At 34.6% G+C, this 17,608-nt stretch overlaps 1 protein-coding gene across 1 annotated transcript in view; it reads right to left on the bottom strand.

Annotated features, from left to right (window-relative positions):
• ATP9B (ATPase phospholipid transporting 9B (putative)) overlaps positions 1 to 17,608 on the bottom strand; it is a 506,373-nt gene that overhangs the window by 281,310 nt on the left and 207,455 nt on the right. Inside the window, exon 9 of the mRNA XM_044683481.1 lies at positions 9,950 to 10,030. Coding sequence (XP_044539416.1) covers positions 9,950 to 10,030 — 81 coding nt within the window. The remainder of the gene's footprint in view (positions 1 to 9,949; positions 10,031 to 17,608) is intronic.

Here is a 17,608-nt window from a genome sequence, read left to right as displayed (position 1 = left end):
CTTCTGCTGTTAATCTAGGCAATTTATATTTTTGTAAATATTCATCCATATCTCCAAGATTGTTATATTTATTGCCATATAACTGGGCAAACAAGTTTTTAATGATTGCCTTAATTTCCCCTTCATTAGAGGTGAGGTCTCCCTTTTTATCTTTGATACTGTCAATTTGGTTTTCTTCTTTCCTTTTTTTATTAGATTGATCAGTACTTTATCTATTTTATCTGTTTTTTCAACATACGAGCTTCTATTCTTATTCATTACTTCAACAGTTCTTTTACTTTAGATTTTATTAATTTCTCCCTTGATTTTTACTATTTCTAATTTAGTTTTCATCTGGGGATTTTTAATTTGCTCGCTTTCTAGTTTTTTAAGTTGCATGCCCAATTCATTAATCTCTGCCCTCCCTAATTTGTTAATATATGCACTCAAGGATATAAATTTCCCCCTGAGTACTGCCTTGGCTGTATCCCACAGAGTTTGGTAGGATGTCTCATCATTGTCATTCTCTTCAATGAAATTGTTGATTGTTTCTATGATTTCTTCTTTGACTAACTTGTTTTGGAGAATGATATTATATAATTTAATTATCATTTTTAAGGAATAATTGGCCAAAGAAAATTCAAATTTTAGATTACAAATCAATTTTTGATTTTCAGTTATTTCTCCCACTTAAAACCCAAGACTCATTTAAAAAGTCATCAGAGCCAGTTTTATGGGGTTGATCAGTTTCCAAGGGAAGCCCATTTTTCAGATCCTAAGTCTCTGCCTGAAGCCAGCTTCCATGCCCAGCACTAGATGTACCTATAGCCCTTACTCTAGACCAGCTCTACCTCCCTATTTGCACCACTCTCCAAATAGTTGACAAAACATGCTATCACACTACATTAGCTTTATACACAAGGAAGAATGGATTAGGACAGAAAGGTGGTGGCAAAAAAGGCATTTAATGTGGATTGGAACAGATGCACTGCAAAGACAGGCCATAGCCAGTAATTTTATGAATACAAGGAGCCAGAAATGGCTTTCTGCATAGAAGTCAAAGATGGGGGCAGTTACAACAGTATGAAATCCATCTGAAATCAGTGCCATACCCTTAGATCACACTGGAGAAAAAATAATATCTAGGTTGAAGGGTCTCATCCAAACCAGATTCAGTTCACATCACAGTGCCTCTGCACTCACTGCTTCTTAGAGCTTTTCAAGAGGCTAGTGGAGAAGGGAAAACAAGTGATACAGAAGTAAAGTCCCATATAGTTCTTTTTCAAATCTCTCCTTTCAAACTCCACTCATATCCCTCACTTCTCTCATCCTCTTCCTAGAACTCTGCACAGATCATCCCACAGTCCGTCTTCAAACATCAGGTGCAATACATTATATGAATTATGGAAACAAGGCTACACTAGCTATACTTGTAAGAAAGTTTTTGGGGCATTGGTGTTTATTGATTCTACCATTTCTATTTTGTAAGATTATTCAGTCTACTCCTACTCAAAGTCATTAGTTATATTTGTGTTTTTTACTATTTGCTTCCTTAGTACCATGTTGTTCCCTTTTCATTAAGTAATATTTTATTAAATTCAATCTGCAATTTTAAAAGCTGGTAATACTGTATCAAAGAATCATAAAAGGATAAGAGTTGGAAGGTTTCTCAGAGGGCATCTACTCCAAATCATAGATAAATTAAAAAAAAAAAGAATTCCCTTCAAGGACATACTGGATAAGTGATAAACCAGTCCACAAACTCTTGTTAAAATAATTTAACACAAGCACAAAAAGTCAGATTCCTTGCTCTCTTACTTTATTTCATAAGTATTTAAACATTTTTCATTCCTAATCACAGTCTCTTCTGATTATGAATTTCAAAACTGAAAGTGTAAACAAACTTTGTTATACCATGTGTAACGGAGAGCACACAGTAAATTCAGTGTCCCAAAGAAAATATTAGTGTAGTTTTAAGTTACTAAAACTATTACTAGTTTAAATCTTGACTAAAAACATGAGGACATTTTGTAGAGGCACCAAAATAGGGACAGAAACTTCACTGTATTGATAGCCCAAAATGAGGGGGGAAAAAAAGGCAGAATATTAGCAGTCATACTAAAAAAATTTAAGCTGATTTAAAAGCTATATTTGTTATTCATTGTGAAAGAATGAAAATAAAATGGCAATAATACCTAACTTTTGAAGTTTCAAGTTACAAGTCTATGCAGTGCTTACCATTTATCTCTAAAGTAATTATGAAGAAACGGAGGATTTAGAAAGGATGGCCCACAGTCAGAGTTAATAAATTTTAAAGTGAGACTCAAAATTGCTTCTGTGCTGACTCTGAGTCCAACCTTTTTGTCTATATCACATTTTCAAAACAAAAGGCCTTCTAAAATCTATTTAATTAGTCCAGTAACATAAAATGCATGTTTTCATGGATTTAAAGATAAAAAGAAGTAGTAAATATGCTTCTCTTTATCATATTTACAGGGTAGATTGGGGGTAAAGAAGTCTAGATGATAGCATTAAGTCTATTTCCTATTCACAATGCTAATTGTTGGGGATATATCCCTCCCCAATAAAACCCTATAAAAACCAACAAACAAATAATGAACAAAAAACATTCCTGACTTTGAGGCTGCTTAGTCTCATTAGAGAGACAATATACAAACAACAAACAAACTAGATAAATTGGAGATGATCACAAAGAGAAGATACTGGGAGACAGAAATTAGGAAAGACTTTTAAAGGCTTCCTGCAGATGGTGGGATTTTAGCTGAAATGTGAAGAGAAGTAGGAGGAGGAAATGAAGAGAAAGAAAGTACTAGACATGGTGGATAGCCAGTGAAAATGTACAAAGTAAGGAGATAAAATATCTTTTGTTGGCAACATCAAAAAAGCTAACATCACTGGATCAAGGAGTACTCTATAATAAACAAGAAAGGCAGAAAGGAGCCCAATTATTAAAGCTTTAAAAGTTAAATAGAAAATTTTACATTTGATCCTGGAAAAGAATTGGGAACCACTGGAGTTCTATCAAATAAGAGGAAGAAATAGTAAGACCTATCCTTTAGAAAGGTCAATTTGATAGCTAGGTGAAGGATGACTGTAGAGAAGAGATATTAGGCAGAAAGATCAACCAGAAGGCAACTGCAAAAAGGTGTGAGAGGAGGCCCTTCCACTGTCAGAGTAAAGCAGTGATATGTGAGAGATGTTAACCAAGTAGAAATCAATAGAACTTTGCAAATGACCAGAGAGAGAAGTTGTAAAAGAGAGGGTGGAGGATTTGAGGAGAACCTAGAAAGTACATGTCTGAGTAACTGGGAGGATAGTGGTACCCTTAACAATAAAATGAAAATTAGTGAGAGAGGAAGATTTGGGGTGGGCTGTAGGAGAGATAATGAGTTCAGTTTTAGAAATGTTAAAGTTAAGATAGATATTAAATATTCAAATTAAGAAGTCCAATACATAGGCAGTTAGAAATGTAAGACTGAAGATGAGAACAGAGTTTGGGTTCCATAAACAAGGAAATAATAGTTCATTCTATTGTATTCTATTCTTACCAGATCTCATCTGGAGTCTTATGTTTAGTCCTACTAAACAGCATAGTTTAGGAAGGACATTGGTAAATCAGAGAATATCCAGAGAAGGGCCTGTAAGATGGTGAAGATCCCTAAGTCTATTTTACGCAGATAGGATGGAGTAACTAGATATGTTTATTTTGGAAAAAAGAAGACTCGGAGGTGAACTATATGAAAGAATGTTATGTGGAAGAGAACTCTGATTTTTCTGTTTGTCTCCAAAGGCAATGTTTGCAGGGAGGCAAATTTTTAACCTGAAGAATATGATGATGCAGTTGTTTAGTTGTTTCAGTCATATCCCACTCCTTGTGATGACTCCATTTGTTTTTTTTCTTGTTTTTTGGGTTTTTTTTTTTTTGGCAGAGATATTGGAGTGGCTTATCATTTCCTTCTCCAGCTCATTTTACAAATGAAGAAACTGAGGCAAGCAGGGTTAAGTGACTTGCTCAGGATCATACAAGCTAGTAAGTGTTTGAGGCCAAATTTGAACTCAGAAAGTCTTCCGGATTCTAAGATGACACTCTACTATGTACTGCACCACCTAGTGGATCCTTTATTTTGCTGAGGAATACAGATCGAACTAGGAAATAGCCTTCTAGTTTTTCCTGTGTGAATGTTTTTCAATTGCTTTAAGTCATAGGTATTGTGTGACTATTTATCCCAGTTTTAAAGAAAAAAGATTGCTCTGAAGCTTGCTGAGAAAAGACATAATCAAGAGACCCAAGATCAACAGTTATTAGTAACAGCATATTAGTAACTACACCCTTCGATCTACAGATCCTAGATTGATGTGTTGTCTTTACAGCCTTAAAGACATAAAATGACTTGGCTAACCTAATCAAGCACTTTTCTGATTGTGAGAACATTTTTATGATTTCTATGAAAACTGTCACATATTCATTTGTTATAAAGTTACAGAATAAAACTTTAATTTTTAAAAATTGTTAATTTATAAAACTTATTTTCATGTAAATGAGTTTCTTTTAAGCTGAAAGCTTTTAGAAAACATCTTTATTATTTTAATTCTCTTTGTGTTTATACACCCACACAAATATGTATGTATTTGTGTACTTACATGTGTGTGAGTGTGTGTAAACATTTATATAAGAGATTACATTAAGGTGGTAAACTTGCTAGTATTAATGTTAACATGATGAACAAATGTGCCCTAAGTTAAACAGCAAGTAACTGAACTGTGTGTAGTAGGATCTTGAGACTATAAATTTGGTTTGGTTTCTATTTGAATCCAAGTAAAAATAATTTAACCATTGAGTCAGTGATCCACAATGTAAGGGAAAATCCCAACAGCTACCCAGGGGGCGTAGTATTCCTAATCTTAAAATCAGTTCCCTGGAATGGCTAAATTCCAGATGGAAGCAGAATGGTAGGAAAGTTGAGAAAATAATGTTCAAAGATAATGACGGGACCTTGACTCATTTTCCCCACTATGTTAATCCTGTGAATAATGTGGAGATATGTCTCAAAAACTGGCTGTTTCCAAAAAATATTTATGATTTTTACTTTGGTTCAGAATACTGAAGAAACATTTTCCAATCACAACTATACTGAAGTATACAACTTTCAAGACTGGGCTTGATAAGGTAGTTTTGATTTTGTAAAGTTATTCCTCTTCCTCCTTTTAAATCAAAATCAAAAGTGACACATCTTGCCTCAGAAGAAAGGGAATAATAGCTCCTGGGGGCAACTGACATCCAGATGAGTGATATGGACCTAAAAGAAGAGATTTTAAGGCAAATGGGAGAAAAATTTGCCTACGGTAGGGTAATGATCAATAATGAACTACACAATTAGGGACACAGGAAAAATCCTACAATGAGTCAATATCCTCACTATCACCTGAAAAAAAATGGTACTTCTAAGAATGAGGCACAAAAAGAAAAAAGGGGAACTGTGGGGCACCATATAAAGCAATGATAGAAATAGGAGCCTCGACAATTTTAATTAAATAAGGAGTACAGAGAATAAACAATTACTAAATAAGTAGAAGAGCCATGAATTAAAGAATAAAGGAAAGATAAATAATGATGGAAATAAGTCGATTCTAGAAAAGGATACAGAAAATGAAATTTTAAAAATAAAATAAGGTTAAAAAGAGAAAACAAAAGAGAATTCTATTTGACTACTTAGCTGAAAGGGAAAAATTGAGGGGGGAAATTAAATAATTATATGAAAGTCAGAAAGGCAAAGGAACTAATAAGCAACACTCTAAAACTAGGTAATAAGTAACATGGGGAGAGCCTTGAGGGGTAAGGAAGAAAGTTAGTGGCAATAGGGTTAACTTTAAAAAGACTGAGCTAAAATAACTAAAGAGATATGGTAGCAGAAGAGGCAAAAAAAAAAAAAACCATTTTAAAAGAGGGAGGAAAAGTACTATTCTTGCCTAGGTTATTGAAATTTCTACTTAGATTAAAGCCATAATGAACTAGGCACACCTCACAGAGCTAGACTATCATACAGGGATATTATTTGGACCTCTTTATGCTGGGAGGTTCGAGGAAGCTCTCTCTTACATCTTTTCTATTACTTTTGTAGAACTCCTTTTGCTATTACATTGTAGCTTTGATTGACAAAGGATATTCCATATTTATTATCTCTAAAATTTGAGTTTTCACAGTAAACAGGGGGTATTCTCTTAAGCAAGAGGAGGAATTAGATGAGTTTGGGAAAATCATAAGCATTTCAAGGAAGCCTAATGAGAGCAATAAGCAATGTGGAACTTTTCATGGAGTTCTTTCTGCCAAAATCAAAGCATGTGATTAATTTCTGTCCTGATTTAATAGTGAAGCATCCTTCAAAAGTGAGAAAGCAAAACCAGGAAATGCAATTCTGGATCTGGTTCTGAAAAGGATGGAGGTTTGTAAATGACAGAATATGTGGGGGGAAAGTGACTATTCCATCACACACTCCATAACAATCTGACATAGTCTGACATGCACACTAGATTTCAGAAAACACATTTAGAATGTTTCAAGAAAAGGAGAGGTACATTCAAGAAGTCTAAAATACTGTGGGGAAAACTACCCTAAGAAAAAAAAATTTAAACCCTTACTTTCTTAGTAAATTAAACCCTTACTTTCCACTGAGCCACCAAGCTGACCCAAGAAATTTTTAAGAATGAAATTCTGAAGGGATCAATAGAAATGGTTCTGGGAAAAAGTTAACAACCTGAAGAATCTGATGTGACCATAGAAAGAATTCATTATAAAACTCATATTTAAGGGGCAGCTGGGTGGCTCAGTGGATAAAGAGTCAGGCCCACAGACAGGAGGTCCTGGGTTCAAATAGAGCCTTAGACACTTCCTCGCTGTGTGACCCTGTGCAAATCACTTAACCTCCATTGTGTAGCCCTTACCGTTCTTCTGCCTTAGAACCAATATACAGTATTTATTCTAAAAGAGAAGGTAAGTGTTTAAAAAAAAACAACAAGCAAAAACACCCCTCATATTTATAAAAGTTGCGTCAAGAAAATGGAAGAAATTTCAGGAAAAAGAGATGTATTAAAAAGGATAGCATTATACTAAAAGAATACTATCAAGAATAATAAAAACTAGAGGGCAGCTGGGTAGCTCAGTGAATTGAGAGCCAGGCCTAGAGATGGGAGGTCCTAGGTTCAAATCTGGCCTCAGACACTTCCCAGCTGTGTGACCCTGGGCAAGTCACTTAACCCCCATTGCCTACCCTTACCACTCTTCTGCCTTGGAGCCAATATACAGTATTGACTCCAAAATGGAAGGTAAGGGTTTCAAAAAATAAAAAAGAATAATAAAAACTAGAAAGAGTAGGAATGAGTGATGAATGTTAAGGACAACAAGAAGAGTTTGGCTAAATTGGAAATAACAGTAAAATTAAGGAAAAGATAAGACTAGTACCATAAATTGAAGCATTAGAGACTGAAATGAGAAAGAACTAGTGAGAAAGTTGAAATGTTTCATTCTTATTTAGCTCTTGCTTTCTCACCTAAAATGAAGGATTTCTAGACTGAAAAGAATAGGACAAAAATGCTTTCCCTAAATAACAGTATTGCATTTACGTGAAGAATTTTGGATAACAGATTGCTCAAGAATAATTGGTAGACCCAATCATGAATTTGCCTGTTTGGTTTGTTGCTCCATTTTCAGTATAATACAGAATATCCACTCTCCTAAATTTATACATGCTAGAAGTAGGTAACAGTATAGTACAGTGATGGGCAAACATTTTAAAGACGGGGCCAAAGGAAAGGAAACGCTCATCTGTCAGTCTGTTTCTAAGGCAACTCTTTGGAAGTTTCATTGTATTGTATCCTACTCATTGTATTCATCAGATTAGGAATAATTTCGCTTGGCCCCATAGAACAGGGGGCTGCATCTGGGCTACATCTGGGCCACAGGCTGTAATTTGCCCATCACTGGTATAGTACATCACCTTTGAGAACTGTTATACCAAAAATTAATCACCCTATGTTGTCCAAAGAAAACAAACAAGTATTCTATCACTGGCTCCATATTCAAAGTCATTTCTCCTTTAAAAAAACTACTAGAGTTTGTATCCTCCTAGCATAGCCTTTGAGAGTCATGTATCATTTTCATGATCAACAAGTATTTATTAAAAACCGAGTTTTGTGCTTGGTGTTAAGAGTTTTTTGTTGTTGTTGTTGTTGTTTTGCTTTGTTTTAAATTGTACTTTCCCTCAAGGTGTTTATATTCTAATATGGAGACAACACATTCCCTTACAAGTATATAGAAATCAGATAAAAAGTAACTTTCAAAGGGAAGGCATTAATAGCTGAGGAGATTAGGAAAGGTCTCATGTTCAAGATGATGCTTCAGCTAAGACTTGAAGGAAACCAGGATTAAGGAGCAAAGAAGGTCTCTACTTAAGGGGGGAAAAAAAACAGAATCAGATTTTTAGAAATGAAGAGAACATAGTCCAATTCATAAACATTTTATGAATAGAGGAACTAAGGCCAACAAGGAATAAGTCAGTTGGCTAAAGATGGGATAAAAATATAATCTCTTTCCACTACACCACCATAATAATGTGATATAGCGCTGACTATGAGAAAAAAAGAGTAGAAGAAAAAGGTAACTACAACAGGCTGAATTCTCATCCTAGAGACTACTAAATATGTTAATAGGAACATAAAGAAATCCAAGGAACTTGTACTATCACTACCACCTTAAGGCAATAAAAACTTAAGAAAACCCAGTATTTCAAAGATCTCTGTTATCAGTATCCAGTATCCAGACAACATTCTTCTAAATAAATATGCAGGTTAAGTGAAATAACCAAAAACATATTGGAAGCTTTGAAAATATGGAGGAAAAAATCAATAAGCAAGCTATTTGTACTATATTCCTTTACTCTTAAAGAGTGGCTTTGAGATATAACTGAATTCATATGCTAAAAAGTATTATATGTAATATATAATAAATCCCCAAATAGAATATTCATATTCAATAAAATGTAGATATAAAAGCAATGATCTATGCTAAAATAGACTCATAGTACTGACTGTAAATTTTTTTTCTTTTTTTATGAAGATCATATAATCAAACTATGTCTGTTCTTTCTGCGCAAATCTTGTTCATGTGATCCTATGAGGGACCACAAGAGACCTATTTAATATAACGGAAGGTGTCCAGGCTTTCTCCAGACAGCTACATTTTCTAGTACAGAACAGGACTGTTCAAATGTCATTCTTTATCCATACAATATTACCAACTGATCCTCTTATCACATAATTCTCTAATAGCATTTTCCCCATGAATAATTATGGTTTTTTTAATAAAGTGAAAATTGTGCCAAAACTTAAAAAAATAAGTAACAGGAAATGGTAGGCTGGTAATTGCTATGCATGGATAATAAAGTATTTATATTTATCACAAACAAGTTTTAAATAACTTGAAACATCATTGGTTTGAGTTTTAACAGAAAGCTTCAAGAAATAACAATTCTATAACAAAAGCAATGTCATGAACTAGTGTAATCGATATAAAGAATAATTTACATCTGTTGTTAACAATGAAAACCTATGAAAGATTTGAAGATCATGTCATGTTAATGTTTTCTGACACAAGGCTAGAAGTCAAATTATATAATTTGAGGATACTTGTAATTTTTAGGGATGGATTTAATTAGAGGCAAACATGGAAAATGGAAAGCCACAGGCTGCATGTAACCAAAATGGTTATTTAATTTTTAAAATGGCAATCACTTTAGAAGTCCAGTCATTAAGATTTTTAGCTTCCTACTTTAAATATGTAAGCATTTTAAAATTCATTAATTACTATTTCAGAATAGAAAACTGCTTACTGCATTAAATTTCAATCATCAATTTCTACATATGCTGATGATATGACTATATAATTAAGACAACTTACCCTTGTAAAAGTGCCTTCAAAGCCATGAATGTCCAGTTGCGGCTTCTGAGCATAAACATAAGCACTGATGGAGAAAAGGTCCTAAAAATATCAAATTTTAATTAATTGCTATTTTTAATTCAATGAAACAACACAGAAAATTACCAATTCAATTCAATACCAATTCAAATTCATGTTTTTCATAGCAATAGTACAAGAAGTGATAGTCTATACACATAAACTTTGTGTACAAAGACTTAAATAGAATTATGCAATCTCAAATTTAGAAAAGGTCTCATGAATCAATGAGTTCACTTTTCTTATTGGATATATGAGGAATATGAGACACACAAAAGCAAAGAAATATGCCAAAGGTATTATATTTGGCTAGAGGATCAAAACTAGTCTAGTGTTTTTATGCTTCCCTCTGTACTTTCCTAGAGATCACAGAACCATGAATTTAGAGGTGGAAGAGATCTTAACAGATAGACAGTGAAATCTCCTCATTTTACAGATGAGGAAACTGAAGTGCAGGGAAAATTACTTTCCCAAGGTAATTAAGGGGGTAAACAGGTAGGAGAGGTAATTTTGAAAATGGCAAATACTCCAAAGAAGAAAGCTTAATTCTAATTCCTATCAATGCAGGTTATATAATAAGTGTCCTAAGATCTGAAATTATGTAATAGTGTTCTAAGATCATTAATTTCAATAGCATAAATCACATGAGATTAACAAAATATTCGCTCTTAAATTAGATGTTGTCGTATCTGTTATACCACAAAATGGAAACTGATTCCAAAACCTAGTAGATAGCAAAGCACTCCTACTCCAAAAAATCCTAAATCAATATCTGGAAAATGTGAATTCTCATCATATTTCGTCTCATAAAATAGAGAATATTTGCTATGAGTTCCTTCTTTGAAACAAAAAAGAGGTGGTTTGGTGATTTGGCACAAGTGGAAAGTCACAACGCCACACTGGTAAACTTATAATGTAAGGAACAAACAAGAAGTTCCCCACCATGCTAGCCAGACACCTTTCAATAAATATAAGAACCAACAGTCAAACAAGAGGGAGGTTACATTTACTAGGAAAAACTTCTAAATTTCTCATTTTATTGAAAAAAAGAATGTTGAAGGCTCATTCCCAAAAGACAACTAATTTTTCTACTACATAATATAGTATTGCTACAGTTTAATAATACTGTAAATTCTCTTAGCTTCACCGTTTCCTTAGTCCCTATAATGTGTAGACTAACTTGTGGTAGAGGAGAATTTAGGTGGTACAGTGGAGAGAGTGCTGGACCCAGAGGTAGGAAGATTCAGCTTCCCAAGTTCAAATCTGGACTCAGACACTTAATAACTGTGTGACCCTGTGCAAGTCACTTACCCCTATTTGCCTTACTTTCCTTATTTGTAAAATGAGCTGGAAAAGAAAATGGCAAACTATTCTAGTATCTATGCCAAGAAAACTAATAGTCACAAAGAGTCAGACACAACTGACACAACTGAACAATAACTCTTTAGTAGAAACCTACCTTTTGAGAATAAATTAAATTATATGAGATGAAGCAATACTTTCATAGCATAATTTATCTATGATGACTAAAAGAAGTAATATGAAGGCTTGAATATAGCTAGAAAATGGAAAGGCTCTTTCCTCAAATCTCTCTCTTTTATAAATGTTGTACTACCCTTGAAAATACTTTTCCTAAATTAAAGGTCTATGTTATTCCCTTTTTATAATTCCAGTTGTTCCCTATTACCTCTAGGATAAAATATAAATAAACAAATGTGTGTGTGTGTGTCTGTGTGTGTGTCTGTGTCTGTGTATGGCATTTAAAGACCTTTACAACCTTGCCACATTTAGCCACAATCACAAAAAAACAAACAAACAAAAAACCTAAGAATTATATTTTGGGAGAAAACAAACTATAACTTAATTTTCTAAATAGTAAGGCTGATTTTACAAAAGCTATGTCACAGTGGTTTCTGGAAAATTTCTTTAAAAAGCTGTTTAATTTCTCATATCAAAAGGCCTTACTGAATAACAAAATGAATAACAAAAAAAAATAGAATGAATCCTTCAAAGGAATGAAGTCTATAGGTATTCTTCAATTCTCGCAGAGAAACACAACATGCTCTGCAAAAGAGAATAGCTATTAATTCCAGAAGATGGAATGTATTGGATTCTTTGATTACAGAAGTAATCTACTAGCATGTTTTTACAGTTCATCCACTCCAGGTCTCCTTTCCTTTCAGTGAATACATAAGAATTAGGGTAAATTAGTAAATTGCTTTGAGTACTTTTAAGAAAAAGTTCTATGGTGATCAATAATGATGTAAACATTAGTAAATTATAATGAGAATGATTCCTTTCAGAGGGTATACTGATCATTAAAATAAAGGGAATTAATAGAATGTTTTGTAATCATAATACTACTCAAAGCTCTCCTTCAAAATATAATTATAAAATAATCAGAGAGTACAAGAAGAAATATTGGCTTCATGGTCTTTCATCCTATTCAATGACTTAAAACTTAAAAGCAAAGGGTTTTTTTTTTTTAATGAGTTTTAGGTTACAAAGATATCAAAAAAACCTAGTCAACAAAGTAATTTGAAGAAAAAAAACTTTAAATCAAGGTACCTTCTTAAAAAAGGCAACAAATAGCATGCTATCAACAATCATTTTATATGCACATAACCATTTAGCAGAATGAATTCCATCTATTTATATTAGTCATGAATTGACTGAATAATGGCATAATAATGAGAATGTCTTTCTTGCATTTCACAATAATAATTTAGAAATCACTCTAAAGTTATCAATAATGCAGGAAAGCCTCCTCTATTAGGTCAAGGGCAACATTTGTTCCCCTTACTTAAAGATCATTAAAATACATCCTTAATCATAACATGTGGTTCATTACAAATAAAAGTGCCTTTGGTTCAATAAAACTAATTAAATGTAAATGGTATTGTTTACTGCTGTATGGATCTTTAGATATAAATCAGCAAGTCACAGTTTATTGAAAATTACTGTGACCTCATTACACTTAATAATTTTGCCTGATCACACAAACCAGAAACAAATTTCCAGACTATCTACAGTTCCTGAAATACTCCTTCCAATACAAATATGAAGCCACAAGAAACCTAACCTGGATGTTAGAGGACTTGCAATGCAGCTATCTTTAAATGACTTGTTGAAATTTTAATTTTCTGATCACATTAAGTGGTTTGGGAAGACAACAAAATCTGTACTGATCATCTTTGGTAGTATCATCTATTCCTTAAGAAAAGCACTGAAGATTTACAGGTTTATTTATTCTGGGTGTCACAGTGGATAAAGTTAAAATACTAAATTGATGATGAGACTGACAGATCATGACAAAACTAGATGCCCACAATCCATTACTGTAGTTAGATATAGAAATCAAAATGAGTTACAATTATGGGTAGCATAAGCAGCTAAATGAAAGACCAAATTGTCTCACCTGTTTCTATAATCAAATGATAGCTTTCTTCTACCCTTAAAAAAAGCAATCTCTATATATGTGTCAAATTATGTTATTCTCAAAACTTCAACTTTAGCAAATATCCTTTATTAAAATTTCCTTTTCACAGTCAAGTTCCAAATGTTAAAATATTTTCAAGTGTCATTTAGGTGTTTTGACCAATGCTTCATCCTAACTGTATAGCGCACAAACTCTGAAAATAGGATAATATACGTTAAGTGTAGTGTAACAAACCCTGATAGAGCAGGGCTGTATCTCTAGGTCTACAAAAATCTATCCCTATGACTTGAGGCACAGTGTTTCTATCGTGAAACTAAAGGTTCCTGATCTGTAAAATAAAAAATTGGACTAGATGAACACTACAATTATGCATATTATAATTTCATAATGTTTACTTTCTATCAATCCATATATCTTTTACAAATATGGAAATATGTCTATATTTATATCAAGCTAAAATAATAAAATAATAAATTTCATTAAGTTTTTAGAAAATATTGTCCTTGCACTAATGTCATTTTAATTCCTGATTTCATTATAACACTTAGGAAAAAATACCCCAAACTACAAATACTGAAATATTTGTCCCAAATTTAAAAAAAAAAAAAACATTAGTTATTTTAAGATTAGGCCAGCAGGTGGCATTCATGAATTATTATTTTAGATTTTGAGTTATTTTTCTTGGGATTATCTATAAGATTTCCAGAAAGTATCTTTGAAAATCTATACATTTTACAAGATAAAACTTTCCCATATTTTGAAAAGCAGAAACTGGTATGACATTTAAATGATTAGGCATATTTTATAACTATAGGAAGATAACTAGGTAGCTTCCTAATATTTTTATATCTAAAATGTTTTATTTTGCCAATATTTGCCAAAAGACTCTGAAGAATAGGTATTTAAATGAGAGATGGAATTAAAAAATTACATTTAAAATCAAACCAGCTTTTTTAAAACTGTATTTGAAAATGCTAAAGTGAAAATATAAAGAGTTTAAATAGTATTAAGATGTTATATCTAAGTTCCTGGCATAGCTAACAAGAAGGGAATAATCTAATGAAGATGAAAGAATTTGGGAATAATTATTTAAATAATAGTCCAAAAGAGTCTAAAGAGGACAGTTGGGAACTATCACATAGAAATAGTGAAGAAAAAATGATGGATCATTATCCTCTAACCCATTTTGCATTCTCTTCAATAAGACTAATTGGCACTTCATTTCAGATTGATCCTGCTAAAGTAGGGGAAAATTTTTTTGTTGAGCTATGACCATTGTTTATCATGGCCATCTTATAAAATGTAAAAAGGAGAGGGCAACAGCATATTCTTTCTAGCATTAGCTGGCAGGTGCCTCAAGGTAATATTCTCATCAAGGAATCTCAGCAGGAATATGATAATTTTTATCCATTTTCCATTAGCTGCTCAGTTTGATTTCAATTCCATGGAATATCATGCCAATCATCTGAAATTTCATTGCCAGGAAGGTTGCTTCAGTTATGTATATTCAGCAACATTTCAACTCCCATACTTATCTTTCCCCTTTTACTAGTGGACTGGAAAGTGGGACTCCCCCAAAGCTTTCCTTTATAGAGGGCTCTGAGCTATCAGAACTTTCGAAGTCACTCTTTTTTTTTCATCAAGATCACCTTGGTTCCAACTCAACAGAACATTATGCTTCCTAAACAAACCTCCTAGAAAGAATCTCCAACTCCTTAGCCTACTTTTGTGTGTCTTCGCTTACAAGATTGTGATGTTTCCACTTTATCAAAAACACTTTTTCATATGGCATAACAAGAACAGTGCTTATACCAAGCCAGAGATTTCTTCTTTCACAAATATTCCCACAGATTCTATGAGAGGAAAATTGAGGACATATATGAACAGAACATACAGTCATACATGCAACTGGCAACTCCACAACTGAGGAAACTTGATGTCCTTTCTTTCTATGGAGGGTTTCATGAATTTTGTGATAGAGCATCATACTGGTGACAGATGATTTATTCTGGTGTTCAGATGGGCTGGATTCACAAAGATATGACATGGGTGGCTCTGCTGGGATGTAGCATCTCTGCTCTACAGGACAATACATTAAACTCCCTCTAATCACTCTCCAAAGAGTAGTTAGTTATAGTCTTTTTGTACCTTCAGCAACTGGCTAGGGCTAGGTGTTACTTTGATCTATTTAACTGGAGTTCTATAGTTTCCTTTTACCTAGGACAACAAACCTTAATTTAGGACTGGTAAGTAGCTATTCTGATTCCTTCAAAGCTCTGAGATTTGTCACTTCCACAAAAATTACAGAAGAGGTCTAGCATCTCCTTTCCATCATCAAACTGCAAGTTCCTTGAGGGCAGGGGCTTTCTTTTCCTTTTTGAATTCCTAGTGCTTAGTAGAGTGCCTAGAACAGTATGGCAACCTATGGCATGGGTGCCAAAGATAGCACACAGGGTACTATTCTCTGTGGACATGTGGATGCACCTCCACCCCCCCACCGCACAGTTCCTTACTAGAAAGGCAGAAGGACTTGAGCTGAGCTGCTCCCCTCCCCCTCTCCACTGTGCCTAATGCCATTTTTTTCCCACATCTCCCACCCCTCTGCCCAGCAGTCCCATGGGAGTACACAAGAGATGGGGGGGGGCAACTCATAGGCAGCTGAACTAAGTGAGGAATGGAGTGTTCAGGCCACTCCCCTCTTCCTCCATTCATCACTTTGGCAGGGGCATTGTAACCTCAGAAACTCAGGCAAACTATTATCAGGGAAATTCCTTTGCTCCCTAATGCCCCCAGACTCCCAACCCAAAACATCTGACCTTGAGGATTACCATTGTATGATTGTCCTATTGATTTGAAATGCACAAAGAGACCTCATTGCCCAGTCCACCAAATCACCCCCATGCCTTCAGGCAAACCTCTCCCACTCCTTGCTTCAATGCTTACCACTCTAGAGTCACCTCTAGAGTATAAAATCCCCAGAATTGATGTCCTCTGGGGGACAGCTTTTCCATCCATGCTGTCCTCCCAAGGAACAGCTTTCCACCCATACTGTTCCATCTAGGAGGTAGGCTTCCACCTATGCTGTTCTTACAAAAGGTAATCTTCCCAAACCCCAGGGGTTCACCTCTGCACCCCACAACAACTTCACCAACCCAATGGGAGTGCTTCCTCTCCCCACTGTAAGGGGTAAAGGGAGTGGGGCAGGGTGTGCCTGGCATTTGGCGGGGAGGGGACTACAATACATGGTCTCTAAGTGGGGTGGGCATGACATGGGGGGAAGGGGGGAGGGTGGCCAGGACCCAGTAAGCTGTCTCTAAAAGGTTTGCCATCACTGACCTAGAACATAGTAAGTACTTCATTAGTGTTTATGTAATTAAGATTACAGGAGTCTACTCAGGATTTCAGATTCATTTTGATAAAGGACATAAAAATGTTTCCAGATATATTGCCATGGTAGGCAACAAGGTGGCAAAACAGGAGACTATACATTCTACCAAATGAAAATGGGTCTAATTTCCTAATGTAGTTCCATTTCCTCATTCTCTTCTGTGGTCCCAGTGTAAGAAGGAAAATTTAGGTATTTATAGATATATATTAAAATATGTGGCCGCCAGGAATCAACAATTCAGGTTGATTCCGTAATTAAATCAGACCCAAGTCAGCATAGGGTTGAAGAGTTTATTTACAGTCTGGTAGGTAAAAAGTAGGAATAAAGAGAAAAAGGAGAGGCTAGTCCAGGGCTTTGGCCTGGACAGAGAGAGAAGAAGGTTATAAACTTTAGCTTCATAAATGAAGCTGTAAGCCACAAGGCCCAACAGCCAGATAGGCAGAGTTTAGAATTGGCCCAGCTAGGCCAAGGAAGTCAGCCTAACTTACCCACGTGACAATATAGAGTGTAAGTTGTCTGTGGTCTCAGGAGATGCTTCTTCTTCCAATTCCAGAGGGCAACTGCCCCCACAGGAAGTTCACTAACTTACTTAAAGAGATCCTGTCTTTCATCACTTCCTGTGGTCCACCTCTAATTCAAATGGACAAATGGCAGTTTCTACATTGATTTGGACTGCCCAAAGGGCAGTCCCTTATTCTTGATTTGTTACTTATTGTCACATGTGGGTAACTCGTCTCCCCTCCCCACTAAGGGAGGTTAGGGTGACATCATTAGC

Source organism: Gracilinanus agilis, chromosome 1 (assembly GCF_016433145.1).
Source record: "Gracilinanus agilis isolate LMUSP501 chromosome 1, AgileGrace, whole genome shotgun sequence".
Classification (NCBI taxonomy): domain Eukaryota; kingdom Metazoa; phylum Chordata; class Mammalia; order Didelphimorphia; family Didelphidae; genus Gracilinanus; species Gracilinanus agilis.
This window is presented reverse-complemented; position numbering and strand designations above follow the sequence as displayed.